A 19,102-nucleotide genomic window follows, 5' to 3' on the forward strand; every position below is an offset into this window, starting at 1 on the left:
TGGGAATTAGCCAGACAGGGGCACCTGGCTGGTTCAGTCAGAAGAACATTTGACTATTGATCTCAGGGCTGTGAGTTTGAGCCCCATGTTGGGTGTAGAGATGACTGAAAAAAAAAAAAAAAAAAGGATTAAATAAAGTGGGTGCTGAAGTCGTAAATGGGGAAAAGGTCCAAGGGCAAAAATTTTCAAAGAACTGAAAGCTGTTGGAGCCAGGAGGGGAAGGTGACCCTGAAATGAGCTGTAGAGGTGGGGGGGGGGGGGGGGGGGGGCAAACACGTGATCCAGAGCCAAGGCAGGACTGGAGGGGGCAGGGCCAGAGAAGGGGGGGCGGTTGCCAGAATCCAGATGCTGGGATGGAGGAGATGGGTTTGGAGCTGACAACCTCCACTGTTTGCTCCGAGGACTGGATGGATGGTGAGGAAGTGGACCAGTGGGAGCAGGGGTTTCTAGGAACAAGTCACATGTGTGAAGACGTGCGGCCTGCGGCGGGAGCTGTTTTGGTGGTGGTGGTTTTGTTTTTAAGGACAGAAAGGTCTTGGGTAATGGGAAGGAGGAGTAGACGTTATCAGAGGAGAGGACTGACTGGTGAGCGGGATGATCCCTAGGAAGGTTGGAGGGCGGGGGAGAAGGCTCACAGAGGAGTTGACACTTTTGGGGAAGGACCCGAGAACACGGTAAGGATGCAAGTGGCAGGCGCGGGGAGGGGAGCGGCCCACCTGGGTGGCTCGGACGGCTAAGCGTCCAATTCTTGATTTCGGCTCAGGTCACGATCTCGCAGTTTCGTGAGTTCAAGCCCTGCATTGGGCTCTGAGCCGACGGTGCAGAGCGGCTTGGGATTCTCTCAAAATAAATAAATAAACTTAAAAAAAAAAAAGAACACAAGTGGGGCGCTGGCAGGGCCCTAAGAGTGGTGTTTCAGATTGAAAGTAGGAGGAGATGGCGGGTGGGGGAGCACCGTGTGGAGAGCAAAGGAGGAGAAATGGGGGGAGAGGGAGGAGCAGCGGCCAGATAAGAGCAGGCGCCTGTGCCAGTGCTGTGAGCGCCCAGTTGAGGCCGAAGGCCACGGTTTTGCACTGGAGCCGATATGAACAATCTGGGGGGGGGGCTCTCTCTCCCCCTGAGACCAACCCTGCTTCCCAGCACCCCACCCCTCTGCTTCAATCCTCAACCCAGAATGACCCTCCGACCAGAGAGGTGCCAGGGGCCTCACGACAGAACGGAGTTTCTTAGGACAAGCGTCGCACGGCCCGTCCTCAGCGGGAACGCTGGAGCGCGGTCCCTGCGGAGGCGAGACGGTGGCACTGGCGGCGGCAGCCAGGATGCCGCTCAACCTGGAAGGAGCCCCTGGGTCGGGCGGCAGACAGTGAGTTTATTTTTAAACCCAAGTGGGCACTACAGCTGCCAGGGAGAAGCAGACGGCTCTTGGGGAGAACAGAGATTGGCATCTGGTCAGACACTTAACAGGACGCCTGCCGGCTGCCAAGTGGGCAGGGGCTCAGAGTGGCCGAAGGTCGGGACTGTGCAGCCGGGGCCAGCATGGGGCGAGGGGGGCAGCAGTTAACGCTTCGGAGCCCAACCGAAGCATCGCCCAAGAAGGCGGGGGCGGGGCGGGGGTTGGAGGCTTAAGGCCTGAGTCCCCCAGGCCCGGGCTGTCCCCCGAGGCAGCTCGGGGCCGATGAATATAGTGAATACAACTGTCATCCCTGAGCTCGGGGGCTGAGTCGGGCTTGGTCTCGATTCTCAGTTGGCGGTCAGACGGATCCCGTGAATGGTGAGAGCACAGGGCAGGCAAGTGTTAGGGGCATTGTGTCAGCCGTCTGGGGGACCGGGTGGTACCTTGTCCCCATACAGCTGACCTGGAGGGCTGTGTGTGACCGAGTGGAAGGCTCTCGCGGGGCTCTGCACAGGCCATGTTACCCATGGCTTCACAGCCTCGTCACTCTCAAAGAACAGGGACACTTCTCTCCCGAAGGGTCAGGTGACAGCGGGCCCCCCCCCCCCCCGATGCCTCCCCCGTCATTGCAAGAGCTGCCCGGTGCGCTTCAGGACTTGTCACCAGGGACAGTCTTTAGGCTGTAAGACTTTAGCCCTCTTACAGGACACAGTGCAGTAGCTGAGGCCCAGCCCTGATAGCCCTTGTTTCCTGCCTTTGCTTTCAACACCAGAAGGTCCGAAGGGCCCCATGGATGCTGGAGGCGAGGCCGGCAGTGCGGAGGGTTCCAGCAGGATCTGGAGGGAGGGCCGCGGGGAGCCAGGTGCGGGTGGCGTGCAGCTCTCACTCCCTTACCTCTGCCTGAGAAGCGCTTTGGGCCACTGGAGGCTTCCTGGGCCCCGACCTCTGACCTTTCATGAGGTCTTGTCCTCCGCAGCCAATCCAGGCCTTTCCTGCCCTCGTTCATTTCCCCCCTTCTGGCCTTGCCTTCTTCCAGTTTCCTGGTAGAGACTGACACTTAGTAATTCTTGTCTAGACCTGTGCCATCCAGCATGGTAGCCGCCGGCCACATGTGGCTCTTGAGCGCTTGCAGTGTGGCCAGTGTGGCATTATGTCCAATAATACACTCCTGATTTCAAAGACTTAGGACAAAAGACAAAAACAAAAAACAAAAAAAAAGTAACATCTCAATGATCATTTTATGTAGATTACATGTTGAAATGAGAATACTTTGGGTTTTTGTTTTTTTTTAATTTTTAATGTTTTATTTTTGAGAGAGAGAGAGACAGAGACAGAGTGCAAGTGAGGAAGGGGGAGAGAGAGAGGGAGACACAGAACCGGAAGCAGGCTCCAGGCTCTGAGCTGTCAGCACAGAGCCTGACACAGGGCTCAAACTGACAAACCTTGAGATTGTGACCTCAGCTGAAGTCGGATGCTCAATCGACTGAGCCACCCGGGAGCCCTGAGGTTACTAAAAAATTTTAAGACACATAGGTCGCTGGCCTTTGTGAACAGCCTATTTTATTCTGTTGGACAACACCGGTCTAGACCCTGGGATGAGCTATAATCAGTGTATAGTCATTCCTTCTACTCAACACACACGCTCTGAGCACCTGCAAAGTGCAGGGTGGGCTTTGTGACCCCAGCTTGCCATCGTGGCCACCTTCAACTCAGGAGGGCACCAAGGAGGCGCACGCAACAGAACTGGGAATTGAAATCCGAACCCGTGATCCATCCAGAAATTCTGAACAGGTGGGTGCCAGGTTAGGGAGGGTGACTCAGCCAGTCTGAGGTAATCCTATCAAGGGATTTTCAACATTCGGAAAAAATGCATACCTGGAAATTCTCACAATAGCGGGCTTTCCAGCAACTTTTGGACTTCTGGTCCCCCTCCACACTCTTTAGGAAACACTACCAGAACTGCCCGTGACATGTTCTGACACCAAAGTAAGTACTTTTGCAGACTGTTTCCAGATCGGATGCTCCGTTCCAGCCCAGAGCCTTCCACCTGGGCAGATGGGAGGTGTGCTGGCAGCAGAGGGCGGCAGAGGGCGGAGGCTCCTGCCCTGAAGTTCCCATTGCCACCCAGCGTCCTGCACCTCTGGGCATTGGCACAGGTAACTTCTTGGGCTCCAGGGTTCAGGGTTGGGCCTGAGGCTGAGAAGCAGATGTCAAGAGTGAATGCGTGCTGACCTTCAGGAGTCACCAGTGACAAGTCTCACTCATGCCCTCTTGCAGAAGCCACATTCTTCACTAGCTGAAGGGTCAGCTGTGGGACACATCAGAGTCTGAAGGTCAGGACAGACGGAGAAACAAGAAGGGAGTGGACATGAGGAAGGAAGAGCGGAGAGGCGGCAACGGCAGTGAAGAAAGTTAAAGAGAAGGTTTCCCACCTCGAGCAGACGGGGCAAAGCTAGCGGCCAGCACGACTGGTGAGTTTGAGAGGGATTCCAGCTGGGCTGCCTGGTCAGCCAGGGCTAGGAGATGGGACGTAGGTGTTCCCAAAATTCTCGGGGTGGGGGGTGGGGGGGAGGGACTCAGATGTCACAACAGCTGCCCTGAATCCTACTCCCCCTGCATGTGAACGGAGGTGGTCCTGGGAGACCCGCCCTTTTGGGAACAGGCTCTGCTTCTGGAACTTCCAGCTGCCCATTCTCTCCAGGCCCTTGACCTCTGCTGCTGTTTCCTGCTGCCATCATCTCTACTGTATCTTACGTCGCTTTCATTCCCTGCCCCCACCTCTCATCTTTCCCCTGAAAAAGCAGGACTTCCAGAGCCAAATACCTCCAGGCCCAAAGCTTGGAAGGGGAGAGGTGGGAAGAACAGGTTCCTCTGGTGTGGGAGGGGTTCTAAGCCGTGGCCTTGCTCAGTCCCTCTCCACGTGGTGGGGGAGTCCCAGAGGTGAGAAACAGCAAATTCTGTTTGCAGGCTGAAGAGTAGGCTCCCCAGGACCAGATTCACAGTTTTATCCACCTTTCCGGAATCTCTTGGGAGGCGAGAGAGGCTTCTCTGGCTTTCACTGTAAAAGGGAAGTCGGGGTCTCCTGCCTTTGAGTAAGAGGCTTCCTATTCACCTCCGCCTCTGCTCTGCCAAAGCCAGGGGAAGGCAGTTCTCTTTGCTGGGAGAGCCGGGGAAGCGGAAGGGCTGGCCCTCCACCCAGTCAGCGCCTATTTCCTGGCCAAATGGAAAACTACACCCCTTCGCCTGGGTCTCCCAGCGTCCAGTCCTGGGTGCTCATTTCCTCCCCTCGACAGTCCAGTCATCACGGTCCTCTGGCACCAGGGAAGGGTCCCAAGTCACAGTGAAGTCATTTACAGAGAAAGAGACACAGGTTGGTGTGAGCTCCATGGAAGCCCCAGGACATGATCTTTAATTGATGTTCCTGTCCCTGCCTCCCCACCCCGAGCCCCCGATGACATATTTACAGGATGCTGGATGGAGCCAGTTCCAGGCCCAGGCCAGCGCAGCCTCCACTCCGCCCTGGGTGCTGCTGGCGTGGGCACTGCCCGGGTGGGGCGGGAGGATGCAGACAGCTGGGAGCCCAGTGGGCTGGTCACAGGAAGTCTTGAGTCCTCCACGTCCCCACGCCCGCTCCCCATGTGTGCACACACAGGCATGTCTGCGTGTGTAGAGGTATTCACACTCGTGCAGAGATGTGGATCCAAACGCTTGTACCACCAGAGTGTCCTACGATCCCGCAGCAGCAGTTCGAACCCCCCCCTCCTGCTTGTGGGGCTGGTGGAGCAGGACTGGCCGGAGGGTGCCCCGCCCACAGCCTTCTCTTGGGCAGTGCCAGCTGGACTGCAATATTGAGGACCCCACTATAACCACATCCGGCCACCCAAAAGGGTGTCAATGGGTCTCAGTCCCCAGTTTGCCCTGAGGATGTGGTGCAGATAAAGGGGAGCCATTTCCTCCTCACGGGTGCCCCAGAAACAGATGGACTAGAACAGTTTGAAGGCCCTGGGGTGTTCAGAAACCCCTGCGGAGTCTGGGGGGGCTACTCCTGGGGAGAGGGGCTCTGCTCATTTGTGGCTTTCATCCCATAAGGTAGCTGATCCCCATCTTGCCCTTGCCAGCTGGTGTTTAGCAGTCGAGCCAAGGCTCCACTATCCCACGGGTCTTGAGGGAAGGCCATGGGCAGGACTGAGTTTGTGAGTTTGCGGGAGGGCTGAGGAGTCCCGCCCGGCCTCAGCCCGTCTCTCAGGCTCGGCTGCTGCGGGACTCAGAGGATGTAATGGGGAAAACAACTGTAAACTTACTACTCAGCCCTGGAACGGGGGTAAGGAGCAGAATGGGTTTGACAGGGCCTGGAGGACTTTTCTAGAAGCTGAGGATCACACAGGAGACCTGCCTTTTCTTACCTCCTCTTGTACATCACAGGCAAAACCCCTCACCCTCCAGTCACCGGGCCACCCCTGGCTTTTCCTGCTGGGGAGAATCCTCCCTGGGAAGATGGCCCAGCCTGGGACCTCTAGTCCACACTGGGGGCCACCGAAACCCTGAGCCAGCCCCGGAATCACCCTTCTTGAAAGGGGGAAGGTGCCATTTTAGTTCAGGGACTGTATTTTCTAGACCCCCAAATACACGCGTCCCGGCAGGGACACAGGATGGTCACTTTGAAATTGAAGACAATCTGGGACATGTGGTCGTCGCACCCATGACCTAGGCCTTGGGCGCAGAACAGGCAGCTTTGGTTTGAATCAGCGCTCATTCTGCTCTCCAAGCTCAGCAGGGCTGGGCCGAGGGGCAAGCAAGGACGCCCCACCCCTGCGTGGCTTGGGGACGGCTATGTTCAGTGAGAGGATTCCAGGTGTGACCATCCAGGGGAAGGGCCCCGGGGAAGGGCCAGGCCTCAGTTCCTCCGGTCCCTCCTGGAAATGTCAAAATATCCCCACAACTTCCCTCGCCCCAGCACCCCCAAAGTTACATTCATCAGTTAAGATTCAGTAAAAAAAAAAAAAAAAAAAAAAAAGTGTAGATGTCAGCCCCCTCCCCCTAAGTCCCAGAGACCTAAAACCCTGGTGCCAGCTGCCTGGTTTTGAGGAGGGGGCCTTCCCAGGCCATGCCCACTGCGGGGGGGGGCATCCCTTGAGCCCCACCCCCCACCTTGAGCTGCGGCAATCCATGATGATGGAAGCTACATTCACACAGGGAGAGTCGGTGTGCAAGGCCAAAGCCGCATGAGGTGGGGTGAGGGACCATGAGGGAAAGGCCCCAGGCCTCGCCCATCCTGGTGGTGTGAAGGGCAGGGCCACAGCCCCCCCCCCCCAACTCCCCTGGGACCAGGAGTTGAAGGGCTTGGGCCTGGAAGACATTTGCATGGTGCCTCCCTCCGTGGCCAGGCGGGGGCAGCCTCGTGGTTCAGGGCGGAGACGGTGGGCGCCAGGCTCGGAGGGAGGGGATGGCACTTAGGCCCCTCCGGACCTGGAACGGAGAGGGGGCGTCAGGGGAGGATGTGCGGCAGGGCCCAGAGGGAGAGCCCCTGAGCCGGGCCCTGGGAGGTCAGTGCTGGGCCCTAGAGGCGGCAAGTCACAGGCTGGCCAGGGAGGGGATCTGGTGGGAAGTTCAGACAGCGGTGACATGGAAGACAAAACAGATGGGACGCAGAGGTAGGCTCCCCTCCCGGGTGTGGGGGCTGCAGGGACACAGCTCCAGGGCCCACCTGGGCAGGGGTGATGTGGCCACTGGAAGGGCAGGAGTAAGTGGACCAGGGCCTGGGAGGTGGGCAGGAGGAAGGGGCAGGGCACGCTGAGGGCTTTCTTCCAGGCGCGGGGCTCCCCCACCCCTGTAGTGACAGCAGTGACAGCAGGTGGGGGAATCAGCCCCTGGCTCCCCCCTCAACAGAATGTGAGGTGACGAATGAGATGGAGGAGACAGGGACAGCGGGAGGGATGACGTGGCCGGCGTCACACTGCCCCCTGCTGGGTCGGGTCGTACCTTCCCCGGCGGATGTTTCTGCAGGAGCCAAGGAGAGGACAGACAGAGAGAGAAAGGAAAAGGCGCCATCTGTGACCTTGCCCGTGTCTCAGAGAGGGCCTTTCTGGCTCCCATGAGACCCCTTGCCCCAGAGACTGGCCAGGGTCGCTAGGATCTGGTCACTAATGACAGGCCTACAGGGAGATACCTGATTCTGCATCTAACGCCCCACATGACCCTGGGCCTCAGGTCCCTCCTCTGCACCTTGAAGGGGTTAGATCAGCTCGAGGCCCCCAGACTCAGATGCTCCCAGAACACGGCAGGCTAGGTGGGGCCTAGGGACTGGCTGGGGCCTAGGGACGGAGGACACAGCCCTGTTTCTGGCAGCCCCTGCTCAGCTCCACTCCATGGCCGTGTTCGGATGATCTGAGGGCCAGTCTTCTTTTGCAAGAGAAGCTCGAAATCGGGACTGTTAATGTAAACTCTTGGTGTTTTAAATGTGAGCAGAACAAGACCCTGTGGCTGGCTTACACTCTGGCTTATTAGCTTAACTTCTCAGAAAAGCCCCCTCAGCTCCAGCAGCCTGGGGTCCCAATACCCGCCCCCCCAAGAACACCTAGGGATGTGGGGGCCGTGTGTGTGTCTCTTACTTAAATCCCCAGCCCGTGCCGCCCAGGACGATGGCTGCAACAAGGACAGCCCCCGCGATGGAGCCGATGATGATGTTGGTACCGCTGGGACCTGGGGAGGAGGGCAGGCAGTTGGCAGGGACAGGCGTGGAGAAGGGGAGAGACAGAGCCCCCTCCTGGCCAGTTGCAGCCTCACCCTTATATCTCTCAGTCTCCCCGGTGGGTGGAGACGTGGGCAGGGGGTTGTGAATACTACAGTCTTTGCCGGTCCAGTCGGGCTGACAGATGCACTTCCCTTCATTGCTGCAGACCTAGAAGTGTGTGTGGGGGGGGGTGGGCAGCAGAGGTGAGAGGGGCTCTGTCCCGTTGTGAGCTCCTGCTCTGTCCCGTTGTGAGCTCCTCCCACCATCCCCGGCCCCCAGACGCGCACTCCGTGGTGGGAGCAGATCCGGCGTTCTCCGCTGCCGGGGCAGGTGCTGAAGTTGAAGGCTGAGGCGGGCAGGCAGCGATGATCCAGGCACAGCATGTTGGGCCCGCAGGCAGTGCCGTCCTCCACGTAACTCAGGTCGGAGCCGTCAGCCAGCTGGACGTGGCCACCCCTGGGGAACAGGCACGGCCAGCCTCAGCCCCCGCCCCCTCCCCCATAGAGGCTGCAGCCTGCTCTCCCCCAGACAGGGTCCCAGCCCAAACCTGCAGTCCAGCTCCTTGCCCTGGTGGTAGAAGGTGACACTGTTGATGTCTCCCCCTAGATCTCCCAGCCGAGGAGCTCCAGAGATGTTGACACAGAAGAGGAAGCCACAGAGCACGTCTCTGTTGGGGCAGCATGGAGACAGTGAGCTCCAAGTCTGACCTCCAACCCTATTTCTACTACTACTGCTACTATTACTACCACTGAACTTGAATTTGCCTTCTCCCCACCGCCTGATTTTTCATATATTCTCTATGGGGACTCATAGGCTCCATCCTAGAATCTTCTGTCCCAACTCTGAAAACCCCCCAGCCCCAGAGCTGGAGAGGCCAACCAGGAGCCTTGGCCACTCACTGTTTATTGCCCTGGACCCAGCCTTGGCCACTCACTGTTTATTGCACTGGACCCAGCCTGATCCCTTGCGTCCACAGTTCCCACGCTCTGTCCCCTCCACGTTCAGCTTCTCATAGCAGAAGCGATCAGCAGCCGCTGTAAGGAGATGATGCCCGGCGTCACCCACTCACCCCAGAACCCGCCTGGGGACCTCAGGCCTGCACCTCTAACACCCTGGGCCGATCCCCAATCCAGCTGGGTTCCTGAGATCCTGGAGAGCCACACACTTGTAAGAGGGTTATTTTAGCCAGAATTTGCCCCTCCCCAGCCGCTCGATTCTAGGTCCTCCAGAGTCTCCACTCCCACTCCTAGCCGAAGACTCACCATGGCCCCAAAGGGCTTGGCACTGCCGGTCCCGGGTTTTGCAGCGGCCTCCATAGCAGCGGCCCTAAGGGGCAAACAGGAGACTGAGACACTGAGTGGTCAGAGTGAATACAAGACCAGAGACTGTACTGAGCCAGGGCCCCTGAGGGGGAGGAGCCCCCACCCCATCATACCTGTTCGTGATCGCAGTAGTAGCCATCCAGCTTGTGCAGGTTAGGGGGACACTGTGGGGAGAGGCGCTGGACTGAGAGCTGAGGGATGAAGGGGTGCCCAATGCCCCCCTCGCAGGGCTCATAGTACAGGGCTCTTCAATGTCAAGGACAAGAAGTCTGGCTCAGAACTCAGGCTACGATGCAGACTGGCAAATCCCATAGCGTCTCCAGCCTCCCTGGGTCCTGTACCTACTTCCCAGAGCTGGGAGGACTAAATGGAACTAAATACCCGGCATGTAATAAGGACTTAAGAGATGTTAACTAATATTATCACACACTCTAATCCCGAGCACACATCAGGCACCGTGCCAGGGCCTTGTTATCCCAGCCAGACTACGCTGATATAATGACTGAAGGAAGAAAAGCGGGAGGCATGAGGAACCCATTTCTCAGTCGAGGAAACTGAGGCTGACCAGCGGCGGCGACACCAGCAGCGCAGCGGAGGGCAGTAGCTCGGAGAACAGTAGCTCCCCGGAGCCAAACCGACAGGGATAGGGGTTGCCTCGCCCGGGGCCCCTCAGTGCGGCTGGGCCGGCCGGACCTGGCTCGAGTCCCCGGTGCAGGTCTCCGCGATGTCGCACTCGTTGACGGCCTCTCGACAGGACACACCCCGCGGCTCGTACTGGGAAAGGGATCGCGGCTCAGGCCAGCACGGCCGACTCCCCGCCAGCCTTTTTCGAGGCCCCCTCGCCCTACTCGGCCGCCGCTCGCCCCACCGCCCAGCCCCTCCCAGCCCACTCCGCCCCGCCCCCAGGCCCGCTCAGGGTTCCCACCCTCCCACCACCTGTGGGTAGGTGCCTCGCCCCCTTCTTTGTAACCCTGCCTTTAGTAGGCCCTTGGGGGCGCACGCCCCACCCTTCTCCCACTCCATTGGTGCATTCTTTGCATCAAGTCCCACCCCCCTGCACTTACTCCGCCTCCAGCGGCTCCTCCTGCCTCAGCCCCGCCCCTTATCCGGAAGTTCGCAGCCCCATCCCTCCAAAGCGTGGCTTCCGTCCCGCCCCGGGGGTTAGGTGCCCCTTACCTTGCAGCGGCGACAGCAGAGCCCGTCGCTGCACATGGCGTCGTGAGTCAGGGTGCATTTCTTGCAGCAATTCCCGCCCGCACGGCTGCACTCCTGAGGGACGCGGGGACAAGGGCAGGGAGGTGGGCAGGTCCTGACCCTCCCCACCCAGACCTTACCTGGCGCGCGCCCCCGTCCCCTACCTGGTGCCCTCAGCAGTCTCTCACCTGCACCGAGCCACAGTCGCACTCCTCTCCTGCCTCCACGAAGCCGTTCCCACATTCAGGCGGGTCCAGGAGCTGAACAGGGAAGGGGTGTCGGGAGTCTGGCCGGGACCCTGTGCAAGCCTCGTTCTCACGTCCCCGCCCAGGCGCTGGTACCTTGAGGGGCTTGTTGAAGAGACAGCTCCCACCTCCCTCCTGCAGAAACTGGTTGTATTCATCGATGCTGCAGCGCGAGAACTTGCGGGGCAGGTAGAATCTGGGCAGGGGTAAGGGACCGAGCCGCTGAGTCCCGGCCCACGCCTTCTCTAGTCCACTCTCTCGCCCCTTCTCAAGATTGGGGACGGGGTGCACAGGGGGACTAGGTCACCATCTCGAGGAGCCTGAGGATCTGTGTGTCCGGAGACTGCATGATAATCCTCCTGCCGTCAAGCAGAAGTGGGCAGGGGACGTTGCTCCTGTCCTCCCCCCACCCCAGCCTGCCCCCCCAAATCTCAGGACTCAGGAGTTGGAGAGTGAGGGAAGGTGCCTCCAAATGAGGCTTTGGCGGCACCCAGTGTCGGCAGCGCGCACTACAGTCTAGCAGTTTTTGTGTCCGACTAGGGAATCTGGGTTTCCTGGTGCAGGGTCCTCAGAAAACAGGGCTTCTTGAAATCCAAGTGATCCCAGTAGCTGGGCCTTTTGAGGCCACTGGGTCCCAATGACCCCCCACTGGGTCCAGATTTTTTTTCCCTTGCCCAAGACCCTCCCCTGGTTTGTCCTAAAAACTCACCCGGTGTCCTCCATGATGCAGCCCAGCCAGTTGTCCGGGCATTTGCAGTCCCCTGAGGAGTGAACCAAGTGGATATAAGGGAGAGTGGACGACTCCCCCCTCCCATGGACACTCTTCACTTCTAGCGCTGCTGGGAGTGGGTCTAGGCTGGTTGTGGGGCCACACGGGGACTTCCTTGATACCTGCTGAGCTCCGGTGTTTATTCCACATCATGCCCAGGTTCTGCCCCAGCGTTTGGGCCAGGGTCACTGCCATGGCCCCCATGTTGTCGTACTTGAGGTGAGGAAGATGGAGCACAAAGATGTCTACATCCCTCCAAAGACACAGGGCTCATATCCTTCACAGCCCGTCTCCCTTCAACTCCCGCCCCCAACCACACCCCACACGGCTTACCTCATTCACACCCCCACCCCTGGACAGCGAGCAGATGCCCCCCACGTAGGCGGCCCCACTGCTGGTGCTCTGGAAAGTCCTGCCCCTGGAAGGGAGAGGACTGTCAGGAGAACCCCCTGCCTTGCCCATGGTGGCTTCCCGAGGTGTGAAGGGGAGGCTGCGGAGCCCCCCGCCCTAGAGCCCTTCTTTCGGGAGGTGAACACTGTCCTTCCTGTCAGCATGTGTGACCTCAGGCAAGCCCCTTCCCCTCTCTGGGTCGGTTTGTCCATAAGCCAAATGAGAGGTTCCTTTAAGATCATCTCTAAGGAGTTTTTTATCAGACTTCTTTCTTCTACCGGGCACTGGATCCTTGAGGAAGGAATGCGGGGACAGTTTGAAAGGAGAAGAGGGGATGAAGGCGTGGTGATAGGCAGAGGAAGATCACTAGGAGCAGGGAAAATGGGCAGCAGCCTAAGATGGAGGGGAAGCTGTCTGGCCTGTTCCAAGTGGCTGGGGGCTGGTGCAAGATGAGCCCAGTGCCCGGGCCCTGCATGAGCGCCTGGCACAGAGCAAGTGGTCAGCAGCCCCAGGCACTACAGGGACCAGGAGAGGCCGCAGGATGCATGGGCTGGGGGACTCACGAGAAGAGATGGGTAGCGTCACTGGGCTCAGGCAGGCCCTCCCGCCGATAGACCATGAGCCGAGCTAAGGTCTCCAGGAGGTCATCCTGCACCTGGATCTTGTCCCCATCTGCCCACGTTTCCATGGCAACCAGCACGATTCGGGTGTTGAGTTGCTCCTTATACATCTGGGCTCAGAGGGGAGAAGATGAGGGTGGGGCTGGAGGGCAGGGGAGTGTGTGAGGGGGACAGGAGGGCCTCACACTGTCTCTCCCTACCAGAGGCTGACACCCCTCCCCGCCCCCAGAGCTCACCCAAGCATGTGTGTGGCGGGGCACTGGGGCGGGGGCGACAGAGGAGCGGAAAGGGAAGGGAGGCAGCTCACCACATCTGCCAGGTTCACAACGGACTTGGCAAAGTTGCTGGTGAGGACCACCGACTGGCGCATCTGCTCAAACTGGGAGGAAAGAGAGTGGGCAGAGGGCCAGGCTGCTTCGTGCCCCCTCCGAGAGTTGCCCCCAGGCTGGGATCTTACCAGCTGGTGGTCGTTGACCACGATCAGCTCCACGTACTTGGTCTCACTGTGCACAGTAGGGTGGCCCCGGCGGACCTGGGGGGCGGGGGGGTGGGCACTTGGAATCAGTCACCTTCATGCCCAGCGTCAGGGCCAAGCCACGGACAGGCTCGAGGGTGCTGACACCTCCAGTCAGGGACAATGCCAGTCCCCCACTGGTGGGGGTCCCCTCCCTCCCCAGCCTTGGTACAAGGGGACACAGTCTCAGTTTGTCCATAATGTGGACAGGTGTAGACACGGGTGGTAGGAAATGGGGTGGGGGACTTCCTCCCGGGCATCGTTCCCTGGCCCGCAGCCACATCAGTCTGAGCCCTCCTTTGCCCCAGTCATGGATGGGGTGTCCTGCTCTGGACCACAGCCTGAGGTCTCTGCAGCCCGAGGTCTGTGCGGGCCCCCGTACCTGCCTTTTCCTTCTCAGCCTTGGCCGGTTCACGGGAGCAGAAGGAGCAGGGGCAGCAAATAGGCAGCCTGGGGGGAGGGGCCGGGTGAGGGGGGCATAACCGGTCCCCTCCCCAGCCCCACTTTCCCTCCCTTACCTGGTTCCCTGCATCCGAGGGGGGCTGGGAGGAGAGGGGTCCGGTAAATGAGGTGGGGAAGGGGTCCCTGCAATGAGGGGGAATTAGTTCTTGGGGGGCTGACCAGGTCTGCTCTGAGTCCAGATGCGGGGGGGACAGCTCCAGCCCTTCCCCCCACCCCACCCGAGGGTGACCCAGAACTGGCCAGAGCTCCCATGTCGGATCTGATCTCCCAGATGCTCAGATTCCAGGGCTAAGACCTGGGGTCGCCCTCAGAGACGGGGCAAAGGACACTGGAGCCCAAAGAGAGGTTACTTGAGGGACAGAGGGGACATTGGAGCTGAGGGCACAGGGGGAGGGAACCAGAGCTGGGGTGACTGAGGAGAGCAGTAAGGCTGAGGTTACCAAGGGAGGGGGCAGCGACAGCCATTGGGAAATGGCGCGGCAGGGCTGTCGGAGGGGACTGGAGGGGCTCACCTGGGGGGGGTCCTGAGGCGTGGCCATCTCGCGGGGCTCCACGATGTAGGTGAAGTTCCCGTCAGAGAAGACCCCACTGCAGAGAGAGGTGCAGCTCCCCACCATGCATCCCCAGACCAGGGGCTGGAGGCTTTTCCCGCCGCCCAGCCCCTCCCCATACTCACTGCAGCCCCTGGCAGGTGGAGAGGGCGGCAAAGGAGTGGGGGTTCCCCCGGAGCTTCCCCTGGTAGTAGCAGTGGTCTCCGGCCCCCTGGAGGAAGAGAACATGAGCAGACATGCCCCCTGCCCTGGCAGGAGAGGTCACGGCCACTAAGGCTGCTCGGGGTGCAGGTGGCTGTGGTTCCTGGGAGTCTGGGGCCTGCTTTTACTCTGGGTGTGCTCCTAATTTGCTGTTTCACCTGGACAAGTTCCTAGACCTCTCTGGGCCTCCTTCGCCTCACCTACAAGATGAGAAAGCTGGACTACATCAGTGGTTCTCAACCATCTGGTGCAGGGCTCACAGATTCCTCCGGAAAGAACTAGCACTCATGTGCCGGGCACTGTGCTAAGCATTTAACACAGATGAGCTCGCTTAATCAGATGAAAGCTGCAGACTCCCCCAACAGTGTGCACGTGCGCACACACAGCGTGTTCACGGACACCACTGCCTCCACAGACCCCCTCTGGACACGGTCTGTGGCTGAGGAACTGTGAGTAGCAGGTGTCCACTTGGCTGGGGCTTTTGGGTCAGAGGGGACAAGCACCCCCTCCCTGCTCCTGCAGAATTACTTGTGCTCCAGTTACTGAAGTGGCTGGTTGGGGGCTCAGGGGGTGGGGAAGGAGGCTATTTATAGACACTCATTCATCTTTGCTCAGGCCCTTGGGCCTCGGGGGCTGGGACCCTGGTGTCCCAGGCAGCCGGGAATTCCCAAGGCCTTGGTGCTGAGCAAGAAGGGCATTTCCCCAACTCCTAGAAGAGTCTGGGCATGGAGCAGGGAGGGGCCTTGAAAGCCTTCATGTCAGGCAGAGAGGCTGACTGGGAGTCAGACCTTGGAAGCTGGGTGAAGGGAGCTTGGGCTCCACGCCATTGGACAGGCCACCCTGACTCTGAGCCTAGGAGCCTCCACGGTGGGGACAGATGGAGGCTCCCAAGGGGCTGGGCCCACCCGAGTATAGGGTGTCCCTCGGACCTCATCTCCAAGGACCACCTGTCTCTTCGTTCCACCTCCCCCATCCCCTTCCCAAGGCACTCACAGTGCTGTGCTGGGTTGTCCCCTCCCGGCTAAAATGGCGCTCCACATATTGTGAAGAGAGGAGGTGACTGAAACAGACAGAGGGGGCAGGAGCAAGGAGGGGGTCACTGCTGGGGCTGGGTCAGGCTTGGGTCCCCGCCACCGCCACCGCAGCTCAGATTCAGGTCGCAGGACCAGGCCCTGCCCCCATCTCCCCACCCAGCCACGTCCAGGCTGTGCTTTTGCCCACCCGCCGCCCTTCCTCCCAGGCTCCGGGCCACACTCACTGGTTCAGCTCCAGGTCCAGAGTGAAGTTTGAGTTGAAGGCTGGGATGACGAAACTCACCTGGGCCAGGTGGACAGGCTGGGGGTGAGGAGAGGGCAGAGGGGAGTCAACCTGAGGAACCCCAGAACAGAGACTGGGCACTAGCACTGGGGAGGAGGGGACGAACCAGCCCAGCAGCTGAGGGGGCCAATGATTCGGCTGGAAGACGCTTTGTGCAGGCTCATCTGCCTCCAAGACCCTGTTCCTTTCCTGGGAGCGGAGACAGGAGTATGCATCCCTGGGTACAGCCCACCCCACCCTCTGCTCCCCCTCCCTGGGGCTTGGTGAGAGGTATGGGGGACAGGGGCCAACCCCTCCCCCTGGGGCCAGTCTACCCAAGCAGGGGGATGGAAGGCAGCTCAGCCCGCCTACTGCTTCATGCCGCCCCCTCCCGCTGGCAGCCCCCCCTCACGTGGACCACAAGGAAGCCCCTAGAAGTCCCATGGGAAAGGGGCAAGCTGGAGATGGGGTGCAGTGTGATCCCTGGGCTCTGTAAAGCAGGCCCCTCCCTTCCTGTATCCTGGCCCCAGCCTCAATTTACTAAGGAGGCCTCGGACTCTGCAGACAGGGCGGCGTGGGTTAGAACTGGCAGCTGGGGTGATGGGAAGATGCCATTCTGTCAGGAGGGAAGAACTTGGCTCCTCTCCCCCCCAAGTCCATTGCCCTCTGCCTTGCCCAAAGCAGCTCATCTTTAATATTTCAATCCCATGGTTAATTTTTAAACACGGAAGGTTTCCTGATAAATTTTTCAGAGGGGCCTTTGCAGTGGGAGGCTCCAGGTTGTCATGGCAACGAACCAGGCCTGAGCAAGATGGCTGCCCTCCCAGGTCTGGGTGCCCAGCTACTGTGGGGAGTGGGGACTCCAGGCCGTGTGCCTGGAGGAACAGTGACCTCAAGAGAAGAGGGGGCACGAGACTCTGGACTCAGGATGGGTCGGCCTTCTGGGCTCCCGTGTCCCCACTCCAAGCGTCAGGTCTCACAAAGACCTGGAGGCACAGCAAGGACCCGAGAGGGACCGGAGCCTTCTTCGCCCCTCTATTCATTTAAGAAGACTGAAATCCAGATCCCCAGGTGAGGGTCCCGCCACTGGGCAGATATGAGGCTTTTGTTTGCTGCCTTTCTTTTGCGGGGAGCAGGCTGCAGGATGGAAGGGGGTCCCAAGGTCACAAAATCTCATTGCCTGGTGCTGGCTGGCTTCCGTATCAATCACTTAGATTTCTCATTTTTATTGAGCACTTATTATGTGCCAGGCACTCTAAATACTTTGCAAGTATTATCATGTCTGATCTTCATAGTAAGCCAGTGGATGGATGCCACTGTTATCCTCATCTGACAGATGGGGAAACTGAAGCACAGAGAGGTTAACTAACTTGCCCAAAGTCACTCAGCTAAGAAGTCATGCGGCTGAGGAGTGCCTGGGTGGCTCAGTAGGTTAATTAAGCGTCTGGCTTCGGCTCAGGTCATGATCTCTCAGTTTGTGGGTTCGAGCCCTGCGTCAGGCTCTGTGCTGACAGCTTGGAGCCTGGAGCCTGCTTTGCATTCTGTATCTGGCTCTCCCTGACTCTCTCTCTCTCTCAAAAATAAACAAACACAAAAAATGTTTTAAAAAGTCATGCGGCTGTGATTCAAGCCAACGGAAACAGTTTCCAGAGCCTCCTCACCCCCAAGGTAAAGTAAGACAGAAATGGCCCAGTGTCCATGAGAGGTTGTAGGAGAGGGGGTGTGGTGGGGTCAAGGCCCAGAGCCTAGGTAGACAGCCCTCAGAGCTCCAAGGACACTGATTCGCCCCACCCCAAACTGACTGAGGGGCAAGCTCCATCTCAAGCCCCTAAAGCATCCATCAGAATTGAAATAGAAAGTCAAGGACAAGGAGTCATTGTTTTCCTCTCCCTGCCCTGGCCCATCTCTGCTTCCTCCGTGCCCCTGGGCCTCTACCCCTCCCACCCCACCCCCTTGGCATGGGCTATTCTTGCCCTTCTTCTCCCTTCCTGGGCTCCATCTATCTCTGCCTTTCCCACTGGTCTCTGTCGGGACTACCTCTGCCCTCCCCTGCCCTCAGGTCTGTGCCTCCTTGTTCTTTCCGCCCGGGATGGATAAGCCCCTATCTCTGCGCCTACTGGCCACCCAGAGGAGCAGCCTGTTCAGGCCCTTTGCCCTGAGTCCACTCTCTCAGGCTGTGCAACTTCAGGAATGATCGAGCAGCCTCTCTGAGCCTCAGATTTCCCCCACTGAACACGGTCAGATGAGCCCAGCTGCAAGGCTGTGAGGTCGGCTCTGTGTGGTGGGGGTCGTCCTGGGCCTGGAGACTTCTGGCAGGGTCGGCACAATCTCCCCCACTCAGGAAGTCAGTACAAGCTCACGATCTGGCCTCCCTCGTCTCTGTGTGGGGGAGGTTAGAGGAAGAGGAGGGAAACCAGATAGCTGGGCAGAGGGTACACGGGGACACTCCCTGTCTGCAGGAAGAGAAAGATCAGGCAAACCCACCTCAGTCCCCAGGACCTCTGTATCCGGTCACCTGGGGTGGGGGCTGCTGCCGGCACGAGTCCTAAGGCCACCCCCCAACCCCCCAGCCAAGGTTTAGGCCCGAGTCTATCAAAGCCAAACTGCTACTTGCTTGGTCTGCCTCTTGCCCCTGACCCGCCCCTGACCTCACCCGTTATCCCTCAGTCCTTCCCTTGGGAGCCCCTTCTGTCCCCCACCACCTGCCCGCCTTCCTCTGTGCCCAGCTCAGCATGGCTGGTGACCGGCCGGCTGGGCCTCGACCCCGTGCCCTGCTCTTGCCTCCGGCTCTCACGTGTTCGGCTCATTTGATCTCAACTCACCCAGGTCGTCTGGTGTTCATTTTACAAGTGGCAGACCAAGGCTCAGGGAGAGACACTTGGAGGTGACTGGCCCTGGGCCATGCTGGGGAGGTGTGGGGTCAGATCGCACCCTGGGGCTGCGGTTCACGTCTGCCGTGGCAGCTGTGGCCACGTGGTTTCGGTGACTGTGCCCTCCGCAAAGCTCCCTTGTCAACAGCCCGTGCACCCCCTATGCATTGGCTTATGCCCCGTGTCAGGCTCACCTAGATACGGGGTGCAGAAGGAAGGAGGCAAAAATCCCACCGATGCCATGTCTCCACCCTAGACCTATAGATTCACAGTCTTGGGAAGCGGGAGACTGAGGGTCTGGAGGATTCTCACATGCTCCAGAAAATTCTAGTGTCCAAGTACCACCCCTCAAACGGTCACCCCAAATATCTCTATCTCCTTCGATGACCTTCTCTTCCTCATGGTGTCTACAAGCCTATACTCCCCAACCCACAGAGGGCGGCGGCCCCCACGACCCCTGGGCCTTTAACCACGCAGGTCTGGATGTCTACTTCTCTGATCACGGATTCAACTGCTTGCACAGCGACCTTCAGTCCCCCGAGGCA

The 19,102-nt window shown here is 59.3% G+C and overlaps 1 protein-coding gene across 1 annotated transcript; it reads right to left on the reverse strand.

Moving 5' to 3' along the window:
* Window positions 1-6,723: 6,723 nt before the first annotated feature.
* Window positions 6,724-13,709, reverse strand: ADAM11 (ADAM metallopeptidase domain 11). Its single transcript, XM_039220059.1, has 20 exons — window positions 13,696-13,709; window positions 13,564-13,627; window positions 13,121-13,195; window positions 12,971-13,042; window positions 12,607-12,773; window positions 11,987-12,071; window positions 11,776-11,866; window positions 11,594-11,645; window positions 10,981-11,080; window positions 10,828-10,899; window positions 10,622-10,714; window positions 10,139-10,219; window positions 9,559-9,609; window positions 9,386-9,449; window positions 9,058-9,157; window positions 8,671-8,790; window positions 8,411-8,579; window positions 8,177-8,291; window positions 8,002-8,092; window positions 6,724-7,390 (listed from the first exon to the last, which is right to left on the reverse strand). The coding sequence occupies exons 1-20, from the start codon at window positions 13,707-13,709 to the stop codon at window positions 7,342-7,344; spliced, it is 1,725 nt and encodes a 574-aa protein (XP_039075990.1). The 3' UTR covers window positions 6,724-7,341.
* Between the last annotated feature and the right edge of the window lie 5,393 nt (window positions 13,710-19,102).

This window comes from Hyaena hyaena, unplaced genomic scaffold (assembly GCF_003009895.1).
Source record: "Hyaena hyaena isolate Hyena2069 unplaced genomic scaffold, ASM300989v1 scaffold_856, whole genome shotgun sequence".
In the NCBI taxonomy this organism is placed as follows: domain Eukaryota; kingdom Metazoa; phylum Chordata; class Mammalia; order Carnivora; family Hyaenidae; genus Hyaena; species Hyaena hyaena.

Bases quoted from the DNA above. Each gene is read 5' to 3' on its own strand.
- ADAM11 (XM_039220059.1), bottom strand. The intron at 8,093-8,176 runs GTGAGGCTGCAA...CCTCCTCCCCAG, and splicing joins GGAGACTGAGAGATATAAGG to GTCCCAGCGGTACCAACATC. The intron at 7,391-8,001 runs GTAAGAGACACA...TGGCTCCTGCAG, and splicing joins GGCACGGGCTGGGGATTTAA to AAACATCCGCCGGGGAAGGT.